This window comes from Eschrichtius robustus, chromosome 8, assembly GCF_028021215.1.
Source record: "Eschrichtius robustus isolate mEscRob2 chromosome 8, mEscRob2.pri, whole genome shotgun sequence".
Lineage (NCBI taxonomy): Eukaryota > Metazoa > Chordata > Mammalia > Artiodactyla > Eschrichtiidae > Eschrichtius > Eschrichtius robustus.
In genome coordinates this window covers 116,085,552-116,110,235 of record NC_090831.1, presented here as the reverse complement: position 1 = coordinate 116,110,235, position 24,684 = coordinate 116,085,552, and the positions used below count along the sequence as shown (strand labels likewise).

At 43.1% G+C, this 24,684-nt stretch overlaps 1 protein-coding gene across 1 annotated transcript in view; it reads right to left on the bottom strand.

Moving 5' to 3' along the window:
* The window catches only part of TBXAS1 (thromboxane A synthase 1), a 148,948-nt gene that overhangs the window by 94,627 nt on the left and 29,637 nt on the right, over positions 1-24,684 (bottom strand). Inside the window, exons 2-3 of the mRNA XM_068550123.1 lie at positions 19,049-19,142; positions 16,309-16,361 (exon numbers count right to left, since the gene is read on the bottom strand). Of these exons, the coding sequence (XP_068406224.1) occupies positions 16,309-16,361; positions 19,049-19,142 (147 nt within the window). The remainder of the gene's footprint in view (positions 1-16,308; positions 16,362-19,048; positions 19,143-24,684) is intronic.

Genomic DNA, 24,684 nt, shown 5'->3' with positions numbered 1-24,684 from the left:
CATTTCATAGCTAGGAAAATAGAGATCCAAAGAGGTGAGATGCCTGGGTGGGCAGTGCCTGGACACAGGCCATCTGCCTAGAGCAGCCCTGTAGCCAGGAGGAGGCGTGAAAGGCCAGAGAAATGCCTCCCCAATTTTTCTGAGTACCCACGTACAGGAACTGGGGAAGTTCACCCCGGAGCTGGCTAGGGACGGGCTCCTGCTGGGAGCACTTCCCCGGGATGGCAGGCGGCTGCAAGAGGACCTTTTGGAGCCCGCCCTGGTGGTCTGAGGCATCATGGCCAGGATCCCTGCTCCTTGGGCGGGCTGTGCTCACCGAGAACGCTGATAATTCCTTTAGTCTCACGTGAGACCTGGGAGGTAGGCAGGCGCTCAGGTATTTTTAAAGGTGAAGATGGTGGTTACGTCACTCGTTCTAGTCCCACAGCTGGGAAGAGCTGAGCTCAGACCAGACCCAGCTCTGCCTCCCAATCCAGTGCTCTTTCTGGCGCCCTAGGCAGACCCCTAAGAGTTAGGCTAGAGGAGAGGGTGGCCCCTGGGGAGGGAAACCGGTGGTCTGAGTGAGTGTGGCCCAGCCAGTGCGTCATAAGAGCCTGCCCTTCACCTTACCCTGTATATCCAAGATGGCCTGACATGGTAGTAAGTCAATTTTGTACTTTTATGGGCTAACTCCTGGATTGATGGAGCGTAGGTCACTGATGGGGAAAGATTACAGACCCTTCTACCCAAAGCCTTGATTTTAGGACAAGAGACTTCTCCCAAGTCCTTTCGCTATGTCCCAGAGAAATAATACAAATTACCAAAATCAGCAACATAACAAGACCTTCCTGTTTGAGGTTTTCTTGGGGATGAATTTGTTCTGAAAGGCTTGTGCTCAGAGGAGATTCCTTTGGTTATTCAGCAAATAGTTCCTGAGCACTTTTTGTGTGTCAGGCTCTGTTCTAGGCCCTGGGAATATCCCAGCAAATAAGAGACAGTTAATGTCCTCATGGACTTTGTGCTCTAGCAGGACAGCAGGACAGTAGACAATACGTGACGTGTTGTTAGGGCTGAAGTCCAAAGGCAGGAGTTCGGGGAGCGTCCAGGGAACAACAATAAGGGACAGTGGGACAGAAAAAGGCTTTGGATTAACAAGGAGAACCCACATGGCCCTGTGCTCGCCTCTTACTGATCACGTGTCATTCTCGTCTTAAAGACACTGATGTTTCTATTTAAACTGAAGCTAATGCAGTCAGCCCAGGTAAACTCGAAGGGCTGTTGGGATGGTATTGAAAGGACAAGACCCAGACAGAGCACTGGAAAACTGCTATGGAGTAATAATTTACTACGTAAGTGGCCCCAGGGAACAAAGATATATCTCTCTTACTGTCATAAAAGCAGGGCATATAGCATGCACAGGTCCAGAAAGGGCCCAGAAAAGGATGTCCACTGCAGCATTGTTTGCTGGATGCCACTGGGTGTCCCCCTCTGGGAAATTGGGTGGGTAAGCTGGGTGGAGGCATGCTGCAGAGTGATAGGCGGTAGCCAGAGGCAACAGACTCCTTGGAAGCACAGCATAGTGATGGAGATTCAAAGCATAGTACTAAGTGAAAAAAACTAAAGGATAGAACGAGCTATATGACACTACCATTGGTGTAAGCTAAAGAAAACATACATGAGACCGTATTACCCAGTATGCAAGAATTTGCACCAGAAAAATACACATTAAGCACAATGGAACAATGGGATGGTTGTCTGCTGGGGACAGGAAGGGGAGAGGAAAAGGTATGGGGCTAAAAGGAAATCAATAAACACGCAAGACACGTGGCAGTGTGTCCCCAGTTCTCCATAGCGCCACAGAATAAACACACATACACCCACACAACCTTGAAAGGGAGGTGATTAATAATTACTGGTGGCAACACTGATAATTTACAACGGTGAAGTAAACTCTTCTTATCGATGCCTGTTTTTTATGTGGAATTCTTTAGGAGTAAAATGCTACTGCTTATTAGATCAGTGTGTTCTCTCAATGCCCGTTCTCCATATTCTAGTCCCAAGAGATATTCCAGCAAGCAAAAAAAAAAAAAAAAAAAAAAAAAAAAAGTCTGTGGTCAAATAAACACACTACATACTAAATTTCTCACTTGGAGATTTTCCATGCACATTATTACGTGACCAGTTCTAAGAAGTCCTACAATAGAGACCTGTGTTCCTTTGACTAGCCCAGTGTTTCCAGCATTTGGCCAAGGGGAACTCCTCACTTTATTTCCATGTAACAATTATTATTGTCAATGGAAATGGTCCAAAGAACACACTGTGGGAAATGCCACTGAAGGATGAGAGGCGGAAGATTCCAGATTCCAAGCGTGGGCTGGGACTCACCCGCTCCCCACTCCTTCCCAGTGTGGCCAGGTAATCCTTCGAGCGCTTTGTTCCCAAGCCAACTTGGACCCAGTGTCACAGTCGTAGCTACAACTTATAGTGGCAGGGATGGAGCTGTCTCTCCCTCTGCCATGTTCCATCTCCTCATGATGGTGGGACTGACCATTTTGTCTCTAGAATTCAAAGCCAACCTCAGTGATTAACGTTGACTAGTCTTTATTCCTTATAATCAGTGAGTAGTTCAGTTCTGCTGTACAGCACATTTCCTTTATAAAAGTCTCCCTCTCTTTTCCTTATGTTTCTGATGATCCAAATCACTGTTATCACTCACCTGGGCTGTTAGAATGGTTGTTTGTTCGTCTTTTATAGATTCCATCCTCCCCCTTCATCCCTCGCCTTGCCCTTCTCTGTTCTGTGCATCTGCACAATAACCCCCTTCCTTAGCACCGTTCCTTAGGTCCATCTCCTCTCCTGCCACTGCAGAGAGGTTGTCTAGAGGGTGTCCTCACACTTTCCTAGCATATCTTCGGCCTCTATAGTCTCCCTTTCAGCATCTCAGCCAAAACTTCTAAACTTTTTCCCAAGCCTGTGTGCCTGGGTCCACGGGCCACCTGCCAGCTCTCCTTTACCTGGATAGCATGGAATTAGCTAGCCTCTCAGTGAGAGCGCACGCTGTGTCCTGGGGGGACCAGGGGGGGATTCAGCGTGTCTCCTCCAGCAAAGGGCCACAAAGCTGGAACACAGGCCTTGAAAACAGCGAAAAGACTGAGTGAAAGAAACACAGAGAGGGAAAACTCATAAGCCACAAATGACAAGGACATGATCTTGACAAATTACTTTAGGTAGGAAGCCCAGAGATTGAAGGGCTGGTGCCAGGGAGAGAAGTGTAGGCCCAGTGAACAAGAAAGAATCCCAGACAGAGAAGGCTATATTTATATGAGACACAAAGGCCACAGTGACCTGGTGGGAAAGAGGAAACTTGGAGTGGGCTGAAAGCAGCATCGAAAAGCAAACACATAAATTGTAAAGGGTTTGGCAGAGAGGAGTGAGATAAGGCGAGAAAGGGCTCTGGGTAAGGACTACTGGGAATTTATTAAAACGAACTGAATTTATGGTGCAGTACAAGCATCTGTTGATAACAGGCTAGTCTGGTAAAGAATGCGCTCACTGGCTTGTAGTCAACAGGATGTGGGGCAAGATCACGGGGGCCGTGCATTCTGATCAGAAATGTGTCACTCACACTGACCAGTTAGGTTCCGGAGCACAGGGAGAAGTTTATATTTCTTCTAGAGTTCACTTGTGAGGTTTGAAGGCAAGAAGTAATGGCCACTCAGTCACGGTCAAAAGGAACAATAAAGCATTGCAACTCCAAATGCAGTTGCTACAGAAAAGAGTATGGCAGTTCCTCAAAAAATTAAACATTGAAGTAACATATGATCCAGCAATTCCACTTCTGGATATATTCAACAGATCTAAAAAAAAAAAAAAACGTAAAGGGATGTATTGAAGAGAGATTTGTACACTGGTGTTCATAGCAGCATTGTTCACAATAGCCAAAAGGTGGAAGCAACCCAAGTGTCCATCGACAGATGAATGGACAAACAAAATGTGGTATATACGTACAATAGAATATTATACAACCCTAGAGAGGAAGAAAATTCTGATTCATGCTCCATGGATGAGCCCTGAGGACATTATGCTGAGTGAAATAAGCCAGTCACAAATGGACCAATACTGTATGACTCCACTAATATGAGGTACCTAGACTAGTCAAATTCACAGAGACAGAGAGTAGAATGGTGGTTGCCCGGGGCTAGGGGAAGGGGGGAATGGGGAGTTATTGTTTAATGGGTATAGAGTTTCCATTTTTCAAGATGAAAAGAGTTCTGGAGCTGAATGTTGGTCATGGTTGCACAACAATGTGAATGTACTGCATGCCACTGAACTATACGTTGAAAAAGGGCTAGGATGATCAATGTTATGTTGTTTGTACTCTAACACAAGAAAACAAAGTCCTCCAGCCAAAAGTTCTTCATGCCATCCTCAACATCTGGAGGTGACTAGGAAGCAGAGGACCCATCCATCCCACAGCCATGGGTCATAGAGTTCCTCTTGCTGACCATGTTGTAGAAGCGCGAAGCCCCATTCCAATTACTGAGATGAAATCTTTATTCTGTGGGCGTCAGTTGTGAGTGCTCAGGCCCTGAAGCCTGGTACTCATGAACAAGTATGTACTGGAGGAGGGAGGAACTCAGGATTCTAAGTGTCCAATCAGGGTTGGAGATAAAACATTACAGTGGGCCCCCAGCCTAAGGAGGACAAAGAACTGAGGCTTCTTGCTCATGGGATGGTCTGGAGAACCCAAACTCTAGCAGAGAAGTCTAAGATTTGGGGGAATCAGTTAAGAATCTTTGGGCTGGAGTCTTTCGGAAGGATCCCGGGGCCATGCCCATCATAAGAAACAACCTGTGGTCTGGCAGTGAGATGGAGAGGAGAACCTGAAGAGTTACAGACAACTTTCAAAGGCAAATGGAAAGTCCACTGAAGAACTGCCTCTCCGGTCGGTCATATGCCCCAGGTACTACATTAGCAATGGAGAAGATAGAGGGGGACAAACTAGGGAGGGCTTGGATTCCCTTCCCCTGGGGGTCCAGTTGTGAAGGGCAGTAGTTTCGATTAATACCTGGATGCCCACTTCCCCCGTAGTCTGAGTAGTATCAGTGGGTGCCAGTGGGTGTTGTAACACGACAGACCACACTTCCCACGTCCACCTACCATGCGGTGACAGGCCATCCACCAGCCGTGCACTCAGGGCAAAGGTTAGTAAGTTCTGCTTTAAGCAGAGGCAAAAATAGAATCATCTGCTAACAGTCTCCCTAGTGGTTAATGTGGGGAGTCTGGGGAACATGTCAGAGGGTCAAGCTTTTTAAAACAGGCCAATAAACTGAGAGCCTCACCCAGAACGGAAAAGTTGATATAGCGGGTTGCAAAATTCTTGCAGCTTGTGAGCGAGATGGGGGAGAAGTTGTTAGGCGCATGGTCTTGAGATGCGAAAAATAATCAAGGAACTTATTTGAGTAGTTAAGTTTCTATGATCTGCCCCAGGTATGTAGGCATCATAAAACTTGGCAGTGCCTTGCTGGGAATTACTGCATGTGCACAGCTGCAGAAATGTTACACATAAGACTGACCAGGAAGAATTGGAAAGCATAGTAAACAACCCAAACTCTGAAAGATTTAAGGGTCCTGAGGAAGAACGGAGAACATGTTCCATTTTAAAGATAAACTTTGATTACTCACACTTCAGTAGAATTTCAAATGTTTGTGTGATGGTGTATGACTTTTTTTTGTTTGAAAGTTTACACTGTGTATCTAAAATGAATTTAGTTTAGACGTGTATTGCTGTCGCCTTTTGCCCTATGTGAGGAACACAATTTAAAACTGTTTTTTAATCATTCAAGGGTTCTGAGAACTTGTTTGGGAAAAGTTTTTCTGCTCACAAAATAGTGATCAAAGAGGAACTTTAAGCTGCATGGGAATTGGGAATTTGTTGCTTCTTTGAATTTAGCAAAGATTTTTTTTTTAATTACGAAATCAAAGATGGTTCGTCATTCGTCTTTTTGAATAGAATGGGAAAACTATTTGCATTCTCAGTTAATTAGGGTTAAGAGCCATAAGAATTGGGTAAATGTGTGCAATTTTTGAGATTATCTATACAAAAGAGTTCTTGACAGAAGATATATGCGTAGTGCCATGTGTTCTCTGGACCTACTTCCAGATGGGAGAATGCCTTGGCAAATGCCACAGTGATTCATGACTATGTTACATAATTCTATTTTGCATTCTGGGTTGAACAACTTGGATTTGTTGCAGGTACAATACAATTAAATATGAAATTCATTATTCGAAAATATTAACTAGAAACAGCTTTTATGCAATTGTAATTTGAGACGTTCTATTGTTTGGGAACACGTCTGTGCAGGGCAGTCATTTGGGGGGATAAAGAAGTAGTTGATACCAAATTTGATTGTCCCTGATAGAGCATGAGCCCCCTTCCACCTTGAACCTGATATACTGGTGGATTTTGGAAACGCAGGTCAAGGAATGCAAAACTGAAGATCTGTGGCTGACTTCCCAGCTGGGCGCTCATCCCCCACCCCCAGTCCAGCTGCCCCCAGAGGTGGAACAATCCCCAGCATCCTCAGCCTCATTCTGTCCCAGCCAGGATGGACCTTTTGTCCCCAGCTGGTAACAGGGATTGGGGCTGGTGTCTGAGTCCTGGGCCTCACATCATGCTCTCAGTCTTAGGACTGAGTATCTGCACATGATTTTTTCCCCAGGCTCCTCCCACTGAGGCCCTGCTTGTGCTCTTGCCAGACTCTCTTCTCAGGGCCCAGAACACCCCCTAGTTGGGCCCTAACGTCCACTGACAGGCCTTCTTGATTCCTGCTTTACTGGACTCCTGACTACTATCCAGCCAACACCTTCTCTGTGGGCAGTTTTCTCCTGGACCGTCCAGTGATTACTAGAATGGGGAGTTGTCAGTTTCTTCCCCTTTCAATGCTGTGCTTTGCTCATCAGCGGGAACCTGCTCTGTCAGCACACACAGCCTGGTCGGGTTTCCATGCCCAGACACCCCAGGGAATGGGGCGACTTCCGGTCTCGAAGCCATTCCCTCCTGCTGCCCCACCTCTTGGAAGTAAGCCATCCACTGGGCACACCTAGCTAAGATAGGGCATCCACATAATTACTTACTTAGACATTTACAATCAATGCAGAAATCTTATGGAGAGATGTTTTACATTGTCAACTAATATGTTTTGGTAAGGTTTTTAGCTTGAAAGATTCTGGTAATGCTTCAACTTATGATTTTAAAGAAGAAGAAGGAAAGACTATCGAGCAGCAAGGTCTCTGCCCAGGTCCACATAAGCGCAAGGGCCCCATCCCTGGAGGAATAGTGTTTCATCTTAGATTCTACTTCAGCTGACAAAATCTCTTTTGTCAGAAATTTCTCAGAATCTTAAACCACACTGGAGCAAAACCAGGGGCTTATAAAATTTTTCTAATGTAGACTTTTGGAGTTGAGTCACCTAGTTTTGAACTGGAAAGGACGTCAGATATCATCCAGACCTTTGCTTTTCAAATTGCTCATCTTGACTCACTAGTGGTTATGAAGCCAATTTTGTGGGTCGTGACCAGCTTGTATTTGTTTTGTTTTTTCATGAAATAGAGTAGAATAGAACAGAGTAGGAGAATAGACTAGATCAAAGTGGATCTTATATAGTAAAAGATATTTAGTAAAACTTTTATTTCAGGTGTGTGTGTACGGGATCATAATGTAAAATGTATTATTTACTGAGGCTTATAATTAAACAAAGTCACTGATCTAGTTCAAATCCCCTCATTTTATATCTGAGAAAACTGAGGTTCCAAGAGGGGAAGCGACTGGCTCAAATCCATTAAGCTAACAGGTGGTAGATAGAAAGAGAGTCGGAGCTGAAGTTTAAACCCCAATTTTCTATTGTAAGTTGGCATGCTCTATTTGACGTTTTTCTACCCAAACAAGAGGAGTTAAATATAGGCTCTTGATCTTTAGGAGAGTGGGTCACAAAAACTTGGACAGCAGAAGTCACTAAAATATGCAGCAACCATCACCTTAAGGTTGTCGTAGAGTGGAGATGGGGGGCAGGAAAGTGGTGTGAAATAAGGGGTAAAAGAGGAGGTCAGAAGTCCAGAAAAATGGGTACTCTTCAGAAGGGTCTTTGGATGAAGACTAGGAAGAAGTCTTAAACCATAAGGAAGAAGGAAGCTTTGTAGTAATTCACCATTTGGGATAACAAGAGACCATGAGAAGGGCAGATAGGGTGAAGAGTCTATTAAAGTTTCATTGGAGAAAAGTGGGGCTCTAATAGAATTCTTCTTTCTCTTTTTGGTCTAAATCGCCTAGTTGTCTGAGGACAATTGTTCTTTCGATAATTCTACCTGTTGGGCTATGCATTTGGATCGGTGATAACTATCAAATACATTCCTGCGGACAACTTTCATCCTATTCTCAATGGCCTCCTAAAAAAAAAAATCAACCCATTTTGTCAGGGTATTTGCTCTTATAAAATAATGTGCCCCCTAAAGTACAGTAACACTTTAATAAACACTCACTTAAAAATGTATCCTAAAAGGCCGAGTGTTAGTGATTGATCTATATTGAGCAGTGAGACTATTGATATTTAACTCACTGAAATGATTCTCAATAATTATGACATAGGGACCATCAGGTCTCATATTCATTTTGGTTTCAGACTCAAATTACTTGAAACTAGTGATTCTAAGCTTTGCTTCCAACACTTTCATAAAAGACTCAGCTTTTACCAAGCTAGGGGACCCAAATATTGCCCCCAGTCTATCCTTATGGCCAGAAATGTGAGGATAATTTAAGATTTCTGTACCTAATTCCACAGTTTCAAGGGTACCGTGTTTTCTCAGTGATCATGGTGTGTTTTCATTTTCATCAATTCCTCTGAAAACGGAGTCACATTTTTAGGTCACTTAGTAAATGGGTCTCATTCTGAGGCGTGCACTCCCTATTAGCAGCAGAAACTTAAAAGTTTGACTCCTGCGCATTGTCTGGGAGGCAATTTTGCAACTGTGGCTTCACTTCAACCTAAGATTTCTGCCTTTCTTCAACATCTATGATTCTATGGAGCTCAGTCCAGTTTAAAAATGAGAACAACCTCCCCATATCAGCTGCCCAGTGTGAGTCTGAATACTTGTATTTTTTTCAACAAATCGGCAATAGTTTCCACCCCACCCATCCTCTCCCTCATTTTCAAGTCCAGCATATTCAGATGCCTCAGTGTCTTCTAAAGCAAAGAGCAATCACGTGACACAGGGTGCAACAGGCGGAGTCCTTAGGATCCTTTTAGCTCCCAGAGTTCTGGATCTATGGAAATAGGCCAGCAAACCTCCCACATGTTGATGACAGAGCCATCTGACTGCATTAAAGTAAACCATCTCTATGCAGCTCTTCAGCCTCATCTAAATAGTACACAAGCACGATGGTGAAGAAGTTTTCACACCTTAGTCATTTCCGGAACACACGCTTTCCTCCTGGAATGGAATCTTAAATGAGCTTAAAAAAAAATGTCTGAACGACCCTATTGTTGTCTTTGCTGATGCCACGTGTTTTTCCACATGTATCCCAAAGTTCTCAGCTTCCTCACTGCCTGGTGACAAGGTGTTATTAGTTCATACGTGCTAGGTAGTTAAATAGAACATGGTGCTGAGAACCTCCAAGTTGGAGGCATATGAGACACCTCTACCTCCTGTGGGCGTGAACTTTGGGTCTAAGTGCCGTGTCCTTTATGCTAAAGTCTTCTTTATATTTGCTAAATTGATTTTTTTAAATAAATTTATTTATTTATGTTATTTTTGGCTGTGTTGGGTCTTCGTTGCTGTGCGCGGGCTTTCTCTATTTGCGCGAGCGGGGGCTACTCTTCACTGCAGTGCACGGGCTTCTCATTGCGGTGGCTTCTCTTGTTCCGGAGCTTGGGCTCTAGGCGCACGGGCTTCAGTAGTTGTGGCTCACGGGCTCACTAGTTGTGGCGTGCGGGCTCTAGAGCGCAGGCTCAGTAGTTGTGGCGCACGGGCCCAGCTGCTCCGCGACATGTGGGATCTTCCCGGACCAGGGCTCGAACCCGTGTTCCCCGCATTGGCAGGCGGATTCTTAACCACTGCGCCACCAGGGAAGCCCTGATTTTTTTTTTTTTTTTTTTTTTTTTTTTTAAGGTGCAGAGACCTAAGGTCCCCTGGGAGATAGACTGCTTTAGATTCTGATACTCACAGAGATGTTCTTAGAATACTCTATTGCTGTTAGGTATAAGAAGGTGCTATACGTACCAAACGGGAGTATTCAGCGTGGCACTAGCCTATGATCGAGCAGAAGAATGGAGCAGAGAAGTCAGGAATACATATAGGAACCAATAAATGATAAAAATGACATTTTAAATCAATTGGGAAAGGATGCATTAACAGAAGGAACGTCACCATCTGGAAACAATGAGGGTGGATCCCTACTTCCATCCTTAACCTTCAAATAAATTCCTGGTGGATCAAATATCTAAATTTTAAAATGAAATAAAAAACACTAGAAAAAAAATGGAAGTTTAAAAATATATATCCTTAGTGGAGAAAGCCTTACTGGGTAAGATACAAAATGTAGACACCATTAAAATGATTAAATTCAACAATACAAAAACAAATGTTTTCTGATTGGAAGAGATACACAATAAACAAAGTCAAAGACGTGATAAAAAGGAGAGAATGTTTGCAACATGTATTAAACATAAAGGGCTATTTTCTTTTTTTTAATGGTGAATTATTACTGTATATTGACTGAAGCAGCTTGGTAATATTGCAAGTCTTTTAAAAACCCATTTATTAAAGTATAATACACTTACATACAGAAAAGCATCATATACATTACTGAAAAGTGTACTGATCATGAATTTTCACAAACTGAACACTCTCATTGGCAGCTAAATGAAGAAGCAGAAGATTTCCAGTGACCCAGACCCCTCGTGAAGGGCTATTTTCTTTAATAAATAAAGAGCTTCTACAAATAAATCGGGAAAAGATCAATAACCCAGTAGAAAAGTGGCAAAGGATTTTTCAGAAATTTTAAACCTATGAAAAGATGCTCAAACTTGCTCATAATTAGAGAAATGCAAGTTAAAACTACCATCAAATGGTAAAGATTTAAAACTGTGACCACACATTTTTAATGTGTGAGGGAACCAGGTGCCTTCATCAGCTTATTTATGGGAGTGTAAATTGCTCCCTAGTGAGAGCAATTTAGCTATATTTACCAAAATAAAAATGTAGATAATCTTTGACCTAATAATTCCATTTCGAGGAATTTATCCTACAGACATACTTACACAAGATAGTAATGATGTATACACAAGAATATTCACTGCTGTATTGTTTATAAAAGCAAAAGGCGTTCACCAACTGAGAACTTGTTTTTAAAATTAGCATACATCCATACAGTGGAATCTTTAAAAAAATAGAACAGCATTTAATAAGAATGAGTGTGTTGAAACGGGACAATTTCCCAAATATCATTAATGAGCAAAGCAAGGTGAAGAACTACATCTATCATATATTATTCATTTGAGTATTCAGAAATTGATAACAGTTTGCTTCTGAGGAGGACTGGCTGAGGGTTCGAGGTGGGAGTCCGTTTTACTTTTTTTCTGTGTCTTTGTACTTTATGAATTATGTGCAATGTGTATGTTTATCTACTCACAACCTAATGTTCTAATGGGAGTTTATAAGATTATTCAACAAATCTGGCTTGATGAAGGGATGGATACAGGAATCAAATGGAGGGGCATGGGTGATGGATACCAGGAAGCATGGAAGTCAAATTCAACAAGACGGAACTAAGTGTCTACTAGAAATCAAGATGAAAGCGATGCGGGGGGCAAAAAGAAATGGGGATGAGGCTAAATAAAAGAATAACTGCAGAGCTACCACTTACAACAGAGATGAGGTAAGGGGAAAAGGGGCTTTGGATAGGAGCCTTTAGGAGTTGCACGTGAGCTGAACTTAGGCTGCTGTGTATGTATTTCTAAGTAATTCACAGTAACAGCACAATAAATGCTTGTCATCCACTGGCTTACAAAGTCAGTCACGAATTGGAGGGAACATAATCTCTATCCTGTTTACACTCAATCACAAATGTATGAGGATTATGTTGATACTCTTCTTTTAGGCTTTGGGAAGGAATATAAATCCAGTTTGGGGCTCAATCTCAGACTGAAGGAGTTAACAAGTAATCATTAATTGAAGGTTATCTAAAGCAGTAAAGCCTTTCTTTCTTCATATTATGTTGCCAGGGGTACATTAGTCCCCCCTTACCTGCAGTTTTGCTTTCCCTGGTTTCAGTTACCTGTGGTCAACTGTGGTCCAAAAATGTTAAGTGGAAAATTCCGGAAATAAACACTTCATAAGTGTTCAATGGTTAAGTGTTAAAATGTTCTCAGCAGTGTGATAAAATCTCCTGCCATAAAACTCACCCAGGACGTGAATCATCCCTTTGTCCAGCATATCCTGCCCACCCATTGGTCACTTAGTAGCCAAATCAGTTGTCAGATCGACTGTCATGGTATCTCAGTGCTTGTGTTCAAGTAGCCCTTATTTTACTTAATAACAGCCCTACAGTACAAGAGTAATGATGCTGACAATTTGGATACGCCAAAGAGAAGCTATAAAGTGCTTCCTTTCAGTGAAAAGGTGGAAGTTCTCCACTTAATAAGGAAAGAAAAAAATCATATGCGGAGGTTGCCAAGATCTACAGTAAGAACGAATCTTCCGTCCATGAAATTGTGAAGAAGGAAAAAGAAATTTCTGCTAGTTTTGCTGCCACACCACAAACCGTAAAAGTTATGGCCACAGTGCCTGATAAGTGCTTAGTTAAGATGGAAAAGGCATTAAACTTGTACAGTAAGGTATTCTGAGAGAGAGAGACCACATTCACATAACTTTTATTACAATATATTGTTATAATTGTTCTATTACTGTTGTTGTTAATCTTTACTGCGCCTAATTTATAAATTAAACTTTATCATTGGTATGTATGTACAGGAAAAGCATGATTTACATAGGGTTCAATACTGTCTGTGGTTTCAGGCATCTGCTGGGGGTCTTGGGACATACCCCTCGAGGGTAAGGGAGGGGGCTACTGAACTAACGTGCAGTTCAAGGGCGTTCTAATCATGAATTGTGAAGAAAAGTTGTATAGGTGTGCATGCCAGCCCTCCTGCTTTACAGTCAAGTTCAAAGGAGCCAGAGACAATGTGCATAGCTTTATTTGCACAGGGCCTAGCAAAGCAGGCGGCATAATTAGACACTTGGTGAAGACACTGGATTCTCAGTGGTGGTCGTGGTGATGGTAATAAACATTGGTGCTGTGAGCCCCTCTCAGCGGAAGGCTTCTCCAGCACTACCTTCCTCAAAGCAGGAAAGGGAAAAGGGGAAGAAGCAGGTTTCCAGTTTTGGGACCCAAAATCTGACTGAGTTGCTATGGTGACAACAGATGATAAGCATAAATAATCATCAGGTTTGGTTTTCAGGTACAGAGTAAAGAGAAGACCCCCTCTGCCCACATTTTCTCCCAACATATAGTACTGCCCCGTCATCTAAGGACACATGTATCTCTGTATGGCCTCAACTGCATGGGGTTTCACTTGTCAAATGATGAATCAATCTACTATTTCAATTTTAAGGGGACCAACATGGGATCAATAATGTTTCCTAATGACAGAAGGAGTCTAAAAGTTAAGACAATTCAAACCAAATCATTTCCTGAAAGAAGGATCTTTCATTGATCATGGTCCATCCTTGCCATTCCCAATCAGTGAAACCATTTTGTTCAAATTTAAGCAGTAACAAAATAATTTTTAGGGCTAGAAAGGACCTTAAATATAGACTAGTTAAACCCTTTCATACTGAGTCTCACCCAGGTTACAGAGCTCAAACAGGACTTTACCCCACCACTGCAGTGCCTCTCAATCCAGCAGTGGACGCATTGAAAAAGAAGTCAGCATTTTAAGGCTTATCATTTTTTCTAAAGCAGAAAAAGTTGATAGCTTTGTATGAAGAAATTATGCCATCACCTTTCATTTTTTTCCCTTTTTACAAGAGTTGATACTGCAATTTCTCTCTCTACAACCTCACTTGAAATCATTCTCTATGATTTAAGTTTTCTTGAAAAGAAAAGGGTACCTTGTGTTAAAGTTGGGGGTGAAAGTTGATTGGACATCCTGTTGTCAAGGAAATCAGTTGTTTCCCTCTCTCTCTCTCACTCTCTCACACACACACACACACACACACACACACACCACCACCACCACCACCACCACCACCACCACCACCACCACCACACAATCCACCAGTTAATACAGTGCCATTTAAACTCTTCATCTGACATTTAAAAATTATTTTAAAATACCCAAGGGCTGTACTCTGAAAATCTGTACAGAAGTACTCCAGGGAGGTAATTCCTAGAACTCAGACTCGGGAAGGCCTTTTTCTAATTCTGGGGAAGCCACCGTCCTGAGTCAGTGCTATGTCTCAGAAATGTATGAGACAGTCTCCAAGGTCAATGTCAAGTCAACTGCAGAATGAGACTGTTGGAAAGATAAGTTCTTGAGTACCTACTATGCTTAAAGCAGGAAGCTATGAACTAAAAAAAAAAAAAGAAAAAAAGTAAGTAAAGACCAAGCTAAAAGGAATCTTAGAGAGTGAGGTGGAGTTCCCTATTACTAAAAATATGCACCATCTCCCCACTCTTCCTTTAGAGGAACACATCTCCCTGCTCCATCAGTGTCAGGCTTGGCCGAGTAACTGGCTTTGGCCTCACTGCACGCAGAGCGTGCTTTCTGCCTTGACTTTGGGTTTGGCCATATAACCTGGTTTGGCCAATAGAATGTTAGCAGAAACTTTAAATGTTCTTGCATTTTGGGACTTGCTCTCTTGACCCTTTGCCTTCACCGTGAGAAGAGCCTGCCCTGGCTTGCCTGCCATTCCAAGGAGGATGGGACAAGTGTGGAGCGCAGCTGCCCCAGCTGGGCCTGGCCTAGATGAGCCACCTCCCCAGCTGCACCTGCAGAAAGAAGCACCAGGAAGCCCAGCTGAGCTTCCCAGCCGGGCGAGCTTAGATCAGCCAATTCCAGCCAACCCTTAGGCACATGATCAATAATAACTTATTGTGTTTAAATCACTGCATTTTGGAGTAGTTTGTTATCCAGGAGTAACAAGCTAATCAGAGACCATCTAGTAGAATATCTTCATGTACTACCTTTGCAGTGTTACACAGTAAACTAAAGAGTGATAGCAAACTAAGGAGAACTTGGCCAAAACCGTGGCTCTCCTGGCATTTCCACAAAGAATACAAGTGAATCCCTTTTGAAAATCAACACTGGGGGAACAAGCGTCATGTCGTATGGATAGAAGGGTTCACAAACCACTGGACCCCGTTAGGATATACAGTAGGGACACCACAGAACTTTGCTGCACCTAAAAAAGTTATCAGAGACCTGAAAATCTGCAAAAGAGCGACCAAAAATCATCCATCCGGTAGCTGAGGGAAGCTGTGTGAGAAAAGACTAAAATGTCTAGGACTCCAGTGTGGAAGGATGTGTGCTGAGAATCAAGATGATTCAAGTCTGTTAAGTCTTGAATAGGGTAAATGGTCTGATCATGGGTTTGTTTGTCAGATTCTCGAATTTTTTTTTTAAAGAAGCATACTCTGAACCATAAAGAGGGAAAATACAGGAAAAATACGGGGAAGGCCTATATTACTTTACATGGCTGAGAATTAGGGTGACCATGCGACCCAGTATATCCAGGTCAGTCTTAGTTTCTGCTGTTAGTTTCTGCTGTTGTTCTGGGGTAATTAGGAATAGCACCCCCTTTAACTTTCAAATGTGTACTGTGTCGGATAGTAGATTATATGGCCATATAGCTGACAGCATATTTTACCCGTGGGGTTGAACAAAACAGGTCCAAGTAAGGTTTAGATAAGTTCATGGGGAAAGACTTGCCATGAGTTGTCAAGGCAAATTAGACTGAGGTGTGGAGGGCCATTGTGTCCTTTGCAGCACACCTTTGGCACAGTGGTGAGAGATGGTCAAGGCACCCAGGGCCTGACTCAGATGGTCAGGGTTTAGAGGCTGGAAAGTGGTACTCTTCAGGCTAGCACCGTGCACACTGGGGACCCCTGGGGTCTTCTCTAGGAGCCCTGTCTATACTGCTGGGCACTCGCTTTGTGGATCCTCAAAAGTTATAAACACATGCAACATTCCCATTCTTGTCATTCCTTCCGTATCAATTCAACACACACAAATCAAAATATATGGTAGAAGAATGGAGTTTCCCTCTTACCCACTCAGAGGTCCGTATTGCTTTCTGAGCTCCATCTGGCTTTCCCAGAAACCCTGCAGAAAACAGAGCACTGTAGTAAGAATCAGATGAAACAACATTTCAAATATTCAAACTTATTCAGAAAGAAAGTCTGGAATAGTGAGAACACAATTACATAAACAATAAAAAATAATTGAAGTTATATTGTTTTCAAGTACTTTGGAGTATTAGGATAAACTAGTTGTGCGAAAAAACAATATCGCCAAGAGAAAGTCTCAGTCAGCTCTGCTTTAATGGACAGAAGAGATCATCTGTACTTATCCTGTTTTTGGATAATTGCTGCTAAAATATTTGAAAATTGTTTGCTTTCTCAACTATGTTCACATTCTCCTCTGCAATTTGGTTTATATTATTATTACTTTGGGCGAAACCTCTTTTCACAGCCACTATATGTGTAAATGTCTGCTGAGTGTACCCAAATTATCACAAATTCTGAATTATGATCCAAGTTAAATTTTAACTAAAATCAACATATTCAAAGCATAAGAACCTTAGAGCGACTTTATATATTAGACACACTTTGGGGTGGGAAAGGAGGATTCCTAGAGATATACATGAGGTGGAGTAGAGGTAGAGGGTCAGAAAATGCTAGACCCACTGTGCTGCAGGGGCGGAGTATGTGTGCAGATGTACACAGGGGGATGGTATGGGTGAAGGCTTGGAGATGGCTGGATCCATCGTGTTGTGGGAAAGAAGTAAACGTGAAGATATTCTCGGGTTGGGATGGAGGCGGAGGAGAGGAAAACGCTCTAGACTTGTGCTGTGGGAATGGAGTGGTCAGGCAGATATACAACGTGTGGGTGAGAGTAGAGAGTTGGGGGGTAGAACAGGTGGATGCTCTTAATGGAAATCCGTCCCAGGCTCATTAAATCTAGCTACACCGTCTAAGCTTGCCGTCTATCAAGGAAAGCTCATGTGACTGTAGAAACGGTCAATGAAATAACTATGTTCTAGCAAGAACTTGGCAGGGTTTGCAGCTACAAGGATGACGAACAGAAAAGGAGCCTATGTGGAAATTATCCAGAGGCAGGGCACAGTGTTCTTGTCACATCAACAGGGATACAGCTTTCCTCAAAATGTTGAGACTCAGTTAATTACTCGACTGAAGGCAACTGATCATTTCCCCCCAGAAATATGTGACATTTATTTGCTTCAATTTCCTATCTGGTTTGTTGTTCTGTTTTGGTACTTAGAAATGTCTTCACACTTGCTCCAAGGAGCTCATGGGGAGCCTTGATGAGACGCTGTTGGTGAGCTGAAAGTTGTGGCCTGGCCACCCCTGAGCTAGATAGGAGAGAAGGAGGTGTTTAAAAAAACGCTGGGAAGAGAGAAACAGCAATAAAGAGTGGAAAGGGGTGTTGGACTGAGAAAGGGACAGAAAGGAACAGAAGAGAAACTGAGATGGGAAGGAAAAAGGACAGAAATAGCCTATGTTATTTTCTATCTAACGCCAAGGGCCAGCCTTTCCGGGGGCAGGGGTGGGGAAATCCTAAAGAGATCTTAAGGGGATATTATCAGGATTGGCCCCAATTTCGTCCTTCCTGCCTTTGTTTGGCTTAGTGGCTCTTCACATGCAGGATCTGTAGGCTCCTGAGGTTGGGTCTGGTGGCAGCACCCCCAGGAGTTAGCAGAATAAATCATCCGGCTTCTGAGAAAACCCAACGTGAGGAAAAAAAATAACCTCCGAAGATAGAGTCCTGGGCCCCTATCTCCAAATGCCCTCTGGCACTTCCACTCCCATGTTACTTTGGAAAATCAAAGGCACCCCCTTAAACCAGCCAACCTCCCGACCTTTGATTTTTGTCAACTCACGGCCATTCTCCCTTGAATCCTCCACACCTGATTCGCCACAAGAGTTACTAATTTTGCCCCCGCTGTTCTTCTCTTTCACTCTCATCTCCACCCGGGCCAAGCCCTCACCACTTCACATCCAGACCTCAACAGCAGTTGGATTCTACAGACCTGACCTAAATCTTCCCCCTTGCAGAGAAATCTTCCTCTTCGGTGTCCCCCTCCCCACTTCTATGCAGCAGTAATGGGACACGCACAGTTCTTCACTTGCCTTTCTGGACTGTCAGTGATCTAGCCTGTCTCTCTCTCTCTCTCTCTCTCTCTCTCTCTCTCTGTCTCTCTCACATACACACACAGCGGTGTTCCCTGGCACTCCCCAATCTCCTCTTTCTAGTGCAGGCTGCTTCCCAAGCTGTGCCCTATTTCTCACATGGTACAATCATACACGTCATTGCTCCCCACCTGGTGTGTGTGTCCTTGTCTTTGTGTCTATCGCTCCTGTAGACTCCCTCCTCCAGGAAGTCCTCCAGGATGACTCTAGCCCTGATGGGACTCCCTCTCCTCTGAAGGACAACCTCAGCTACCATCTCTACCACCCACGCTAGCGCTAGGGCATGGCAACTTCTACTTCTTCCACATTCCACGGCCTGGCACACTTTAGACACTCATTAATTGGGTTTTTGGATGAATGAATGGATGCCAGGACTCAGTATGTATTGATGAGTGATCAGTGAGGGATCATTCTCATCACATAAGAATTGATGCAAGCAGAGGAAGGCTCATCCCGTGGCACCTTCACACATAGACCTCCCTGGGTGTGGGTGACCTAGACGAGAGCAATGCTTTGTGGGTAAAGCTGCACTGGGCTCAGAGCATCGTATGCCAAAAGACAGTGGAAGGTAGCCCTTACCTGGCGGAAAAATGTCAAGTTTCCAATAAAAGGAGAAGGCTTGGGATGTCTGATGCCCAGCTTCTCTAGTCTTGAAAATGCTGATGTGGAGTACCTGAGGGGAAAAGCACATTTTAAAAACCAAGACACAGGTTTGCATTCACACTTCTGGCCCTGTTAGAAATCAGAATTATTGAGTTCACCAGAAGTAAGGGTGGAGGAAGTTTCCAGTTGACAGCATCTAAGGACTGAAGAGGTGGAGGCCTAGAGGTGAGGGAGTGGCATGAATAGAGCTCAGTAAACTCCTCCTGATTAACAGGCTTGAGATCAAGTCATCCTCAGATCTCTTAGCTGGAAGTCCGCTTAGAGATGATGTAGCCCAAATGCCCCTTCCCCACCTACAATTTCCATCAGTAAATTTTTTTTAAATTTAAATAATTAATTAATTTATTTAGGCTGCGCCAAGTCTTAGTTGAGGTGCGCGGGATCTTCCTTGCGGCATGCGAACTCTTAGTTGCGGCATGTGTGCGGGATCTAGTTCCCCCACCGGGGATCGAACCCAGGCCCCCTGCATTGGGAGCGCGGAGTCTTACCCATTGGACCACCAGGGAAGTCCCAGTAAATTTTTTAAAAAACTGCACCTTGGGAATTCCCTGGCAGTCCAGTGGTTAGGACTCTGCAATTTTACTGCCTAGGGTCCGGGTTCGATCCCTGGTTGGGGAACTAAGATCCCACAAGCGTGGGCACCCCCCCCCCAAAAAAAAACCAACCAAACTGCACCTCTCCCCACTTCAGCTCCTCGGCCTTTAAATCTACCATGAACAATTGTCTTACAAGGCAAAGCAAAAAAAGTAACAATGGTAAAAATCAGTTCCCTGTGCAAATATGTGGTTTTCCTTGGTCAAAAGTGATCCCTGGACATAATTTTTCCCTCATCACATTCCATGGCCTAATAGAGAAAAATAAAAAATAGGGATGGAAGGGACACACCATGGAGACAAGACCTCATCACCAACCGCTTACAAACTCTTTATGTCTGTTTTCATGGCCTGGAACCATATGGGAAGCATATTTTCCTTACCCAAAATCAGGAAACGTGGCCCGACAGATTTCTGTGCCACTTTCCAGGAGAAAGCGGCAGTCTGAGAAGTGCAGTGTGGCTGTCAAAACATTGGAATTACTAGGATATTTCAACAGTTTATGGGAACAGAGGGATAACACAGTGAAAGTCAGAATTGGCTTAGAAAAACCTGGACATATGGCTGTAATCCCTAATCAGCCAGCCAATTAGGTCAAAAGTTCATTTAGTTCAGAAAAATTAATGAGTCAAACTGGGTGTTTAGCATCATGCAAAGATCAGCCAAATCTCAATTTAAGAGCAAGGAAAAATATAGAGAATATTCATACAGCCAGACTTCATAGGAGTACTGGAACTTAAAAAAAACCCACCGCTCTAAGACTCACTTATCATTAGAAAGATGGAATGTTTGCTGTAGACTCGGACCTTCTGCCCTTTGCTGCCTGCTGTCCAATAAGGAGCACTTAAAATAAGAACATTTCAATGAATACTCAAATATTCAGGGAAAGGACAACAGATTAACTGTTGATTTGTGTTATTCTGAGCAAAGCATCTACCTTTAAAGTGGCCACAGGGAGAGACAAGCCAGGGCAGAAAGGGAAGGTGGGCTCTCCTCCAGTTCTCCCGACCAAGGTTTCCACCATATAGCTGCATTATTGGGTTTGAATGAATCCCCAGGACATCACATTTAAGTCCACGTTCAAGTGTAATTACAAACCACACTCAAGAGCCATGTGTGAATTACGTGGATTAGTCATGCCAACATTCCTCTTCATTAGTGTGTATGCCAAAGGTTGACAGCAGAGTGTGTAAAAGTTATTCAAGTAGACTATGATGTTTTAAATAACCCCCTTCACACGTAAGAGGAAAGACCAGAGGAGACTTACCAGTCCACTTAACACTCCCTTCAACATCCTCAAATCTGGTTTCTAGTTCATTTTTTCATCAGTTTTTGTGAATTATTTTCTAAATGTAATCTCTAATGGGTAGAAAGAAAAATGTCGATCTTGGGCCACGTAATTACCTCTTAATTTTGTAATTAGATGTCTTGATTGTCTAATTAAAGGACAAGAAGTCTGTGCCTAATTACACATGCTAATTATCATGCAAGCCCATGCCCTAATTATGTAACTCCACTAACAAAAATACCACTGTGTGTCTCTGCACAAAATTCAGACATTTCCAAGCATATGGCATCAGCAGAGAATGTTCTGGACACAACCATAAACTTCAGTTCGCAGCCTGGAGTCAAGTATAGAACTTAAGCGTCTTCAGCGAGGAATTGGCCAAATGTTGCCATCAGTAACTAGAGGCCTTGCACTAAAATCTGCAGGGAGAGATCACTGTCTCCAGACTTCTGAGCAAAATTGCAAAGTGGGTTCCTTTGCTCCCACTTCCTCCTCTGCATCCATGTTTCATATTCTCTGGTCCCAGGCTCCGCTCTGTCTCAACAGGCTCCTAAACCAGAATCCATGGACTTCAGGAGTTAGGGGTTGAATTGTGTCAACCCCCCCGCCACACCCCCATAAAATAAGTTGAAGTCCTAACCCCCAGTATCTCAGAATATTATCTTATTTGGAGATAGGGTGGCTGCAAATGTAATTAAAGATGGAGATAGGGTGGCTGCAAATGTAATTAAAGATGAGGTCATACTGAAGTAGAGTGGACCCCTAATCCATTATGGCTCGTGTCCTCATAAGAGGACGCCATGTGAAACATGGAGACACAGGGAGAATGCCATGTGATGACAAAGGCAGAGATTGGAGTTACGTGGCTGCAAGCCAGGAAACGCCAAAGATTGTCAGTAAACCATTGGAAGCTAGGAAGAGACAAGGAAGGATTGTTCCCTACAGATTTCAGAGGGAACATGGTCCTGCAAAAACCTTGATTTCAGACTTCTGGCTTCCAGAACTGTGAGACAACAAACTGGTATTTTCAGCCCAGTTTGTGTTGCTTTGTTATGACACCTCTAGGAAACTGGTACACCAGGAATGAATGAGTTTTAGAGAGTCAATGAAAAAAAAAAATTTTTTTTTAATGTCTCCTGTTACCTTAAAAATTGTCATTGTGGGGGGCTTCCCTGGTGGCGCAGTGGTTGAGAATCTGCCTGCCAATGCAGGGGACAAGGGTTTGAGTCCTGGGCTGGGAGGATCCCACATGCCGCGGAACAGCTGAGCCCGTGCGCTGCAACTGCTGAGCCTATTCTCTAGAGCCCACGAGCCACAACTACTGAGCCCGTGTGCCACAACTACTGAAGCCCGTGTGCCTAGAGCCCGTGCTCCACAAGAAGAGAAGCCACCTCAATGAGAAGCCCGCACACCACAACGAAGAACAGCCCCTGCTCGCCGCAACTGGAGAAAGCCCGCGCGCAGCAACGAAGACCCAACACAGCCAAAAATAAATAAATAAATTTATTATTTTTTTAAATTGTCATTGTGAAAATTTTATTTTTTATGTCAAATTGGGCCATTAAGTCCTGAGCCATCAAAAAAGTGGTGGTGGCCAGGATGCTAGTAAATCAGGTGACATGCAGACATCGTGCAACCACCATGTTGCGATTTTTAGAATAGCTTCTCTTTGATGGGAACTAATGCAAGTGTATTCCACAATTATGAACATGAACATCTGTCATTGTTTACATTAAGGATACTTAAGTTGGAAAACGACAACGGAAAGGATATGTAGTAGCTTCAGATAGAATCCTTTGGTTTTACTTCTACAACCAAAGTAGTCAATTATCCCTGTAGGATACAAATCCTGCCATACCAGTGGTGCTCCTTCTACTGTCCATTCTCAAAATAAATGGAACCACATGGGATCATTTTCAACATAAGAAATTCCCCAATACGTTGTCTTCCCCAAGACAAAGCCCTTTCTTGATGCATTCAACAAGAGTGGTCAGCCCATCGCTTAGCCCAAGCAGCCGCTCATGATAAATTGGGGGACATTTTGATAAATTGTCTATTAAAGAGATGAGCGCTGATTGAGGTTGGAGCCAAAGTAGAAAAGAGTCAAACGATGGCTTGTCCTCCAAGAGTCCCTCATTGTGTATCTTAAGCAGCGGCCATAGAGGAGTTGGCTTCTCTCTTGTGTGCTTCTGGGAACGGCCAGCTCCTAGGCCCATTCCTTATGTCTTCACAATCCCTATCAGAGAATGTCTACTGGGACTTCCCTGGTGGTGCAGTGGTTAAGAATCCGCCTGCCAATGCAGGGGACACGGGTTCGAGCCCTGGTCTGGGAAGATCCCACATGCCCCAGAGCAACTAAGCCCGTGCGCCACAACTACTGAACCTGTGCTCTAGAGCCTGCAAGCCACAACTACTGAGCCCGTGTGCCACAACTACTGAAGCCCATGTGTACCTAGAGCCCGTGCTCCGCAACAAGAGAAGCCACCGCAATGAGAAGCCCCTGCACCACAATGAAGAGTAGCCCCCGCTCACCGCAACTAGAGAAATCCCACGCAGCAACGAAGACCCGATGGGGCCAAAAATAAATAAATAAATAAATAAATAAATATATATATATACATATATATATATATATATATATGTATATATATATATATATAAAAGAATCTCTACTTAGTGAGCTGTTTTTGGAAATTTCAGCGGCTATTGATATTTTTGAAATGGTGAAAGATTCTTTTGGCAAATATCAATTTTCCTGGGATAAAAATCATGGTGTTCCAGGAAGAGGTAAAGCCTGGGGGTGTGAGGTAACCCACCTGTTCCAACTTTGAAGAAGAGAAGCCCTTTGTCATGGTTACTCTACGCTTGGTGACATGCACGACCATTAAAGGCTTTGCCAGCAATTCCATAAAAGGTTGTGACCACATCAGAAACTTTATTAGACAAGGGCTTAAATTTTTGCCTCTTCAAAAGATTTTAAGACATGGGAGCTGAAGATGAGGTTTGCTAGCTTTCCAGAAAATGAATCTTGAAATGCTTGACAGAAAATTGAGCAAAAAAATCTAGAAATATTAGGGACAAAGCCTACCCTCATTTTATTATAATTGTAGTTTTTTCTGAGTATATTTTATATATATATGAGATCCTATTCTCTATAATTTTTTTCTGTTTCTCTATATTTCCACTTTTTCCATTTACCATAAGGAAAAAAATCTCCATGTTATGAATCCTTTATGAATATTATTTTTATGGCTGTATATTCCTCTTGTGGACATATCATAATTTACTAAACTATTTTTATTGTTACATATTTAGGGTGTTTTCAATTTTTTAGTTAATTTAAGTTATGCCACAACAATGAACATCTCTATGCGTCAAGCTTTTCTGGCACTTTACACATGAAGCTTATCCAGATCTGAAATCCCTGAGTCACTGGTTCTAAACACTGGCATGCAATGCCAAATGGCTTTCCAGAGAGTTTGTCCCAGTTAGTCTCAGTGTCAGTGTATCCATTTCACCAAACACTCTCATAAAGTTTTTCCAAATTTTGTAGACACATCAGTATATCTCGATGTCTGCATTTTTTTTTTTCATTCCTAGAGAGAGAGAGAACATTTTTTTGCCATGCCTTGTCCTCCAACTTAAAAAATATTTCCCAACTTTGAAATTAC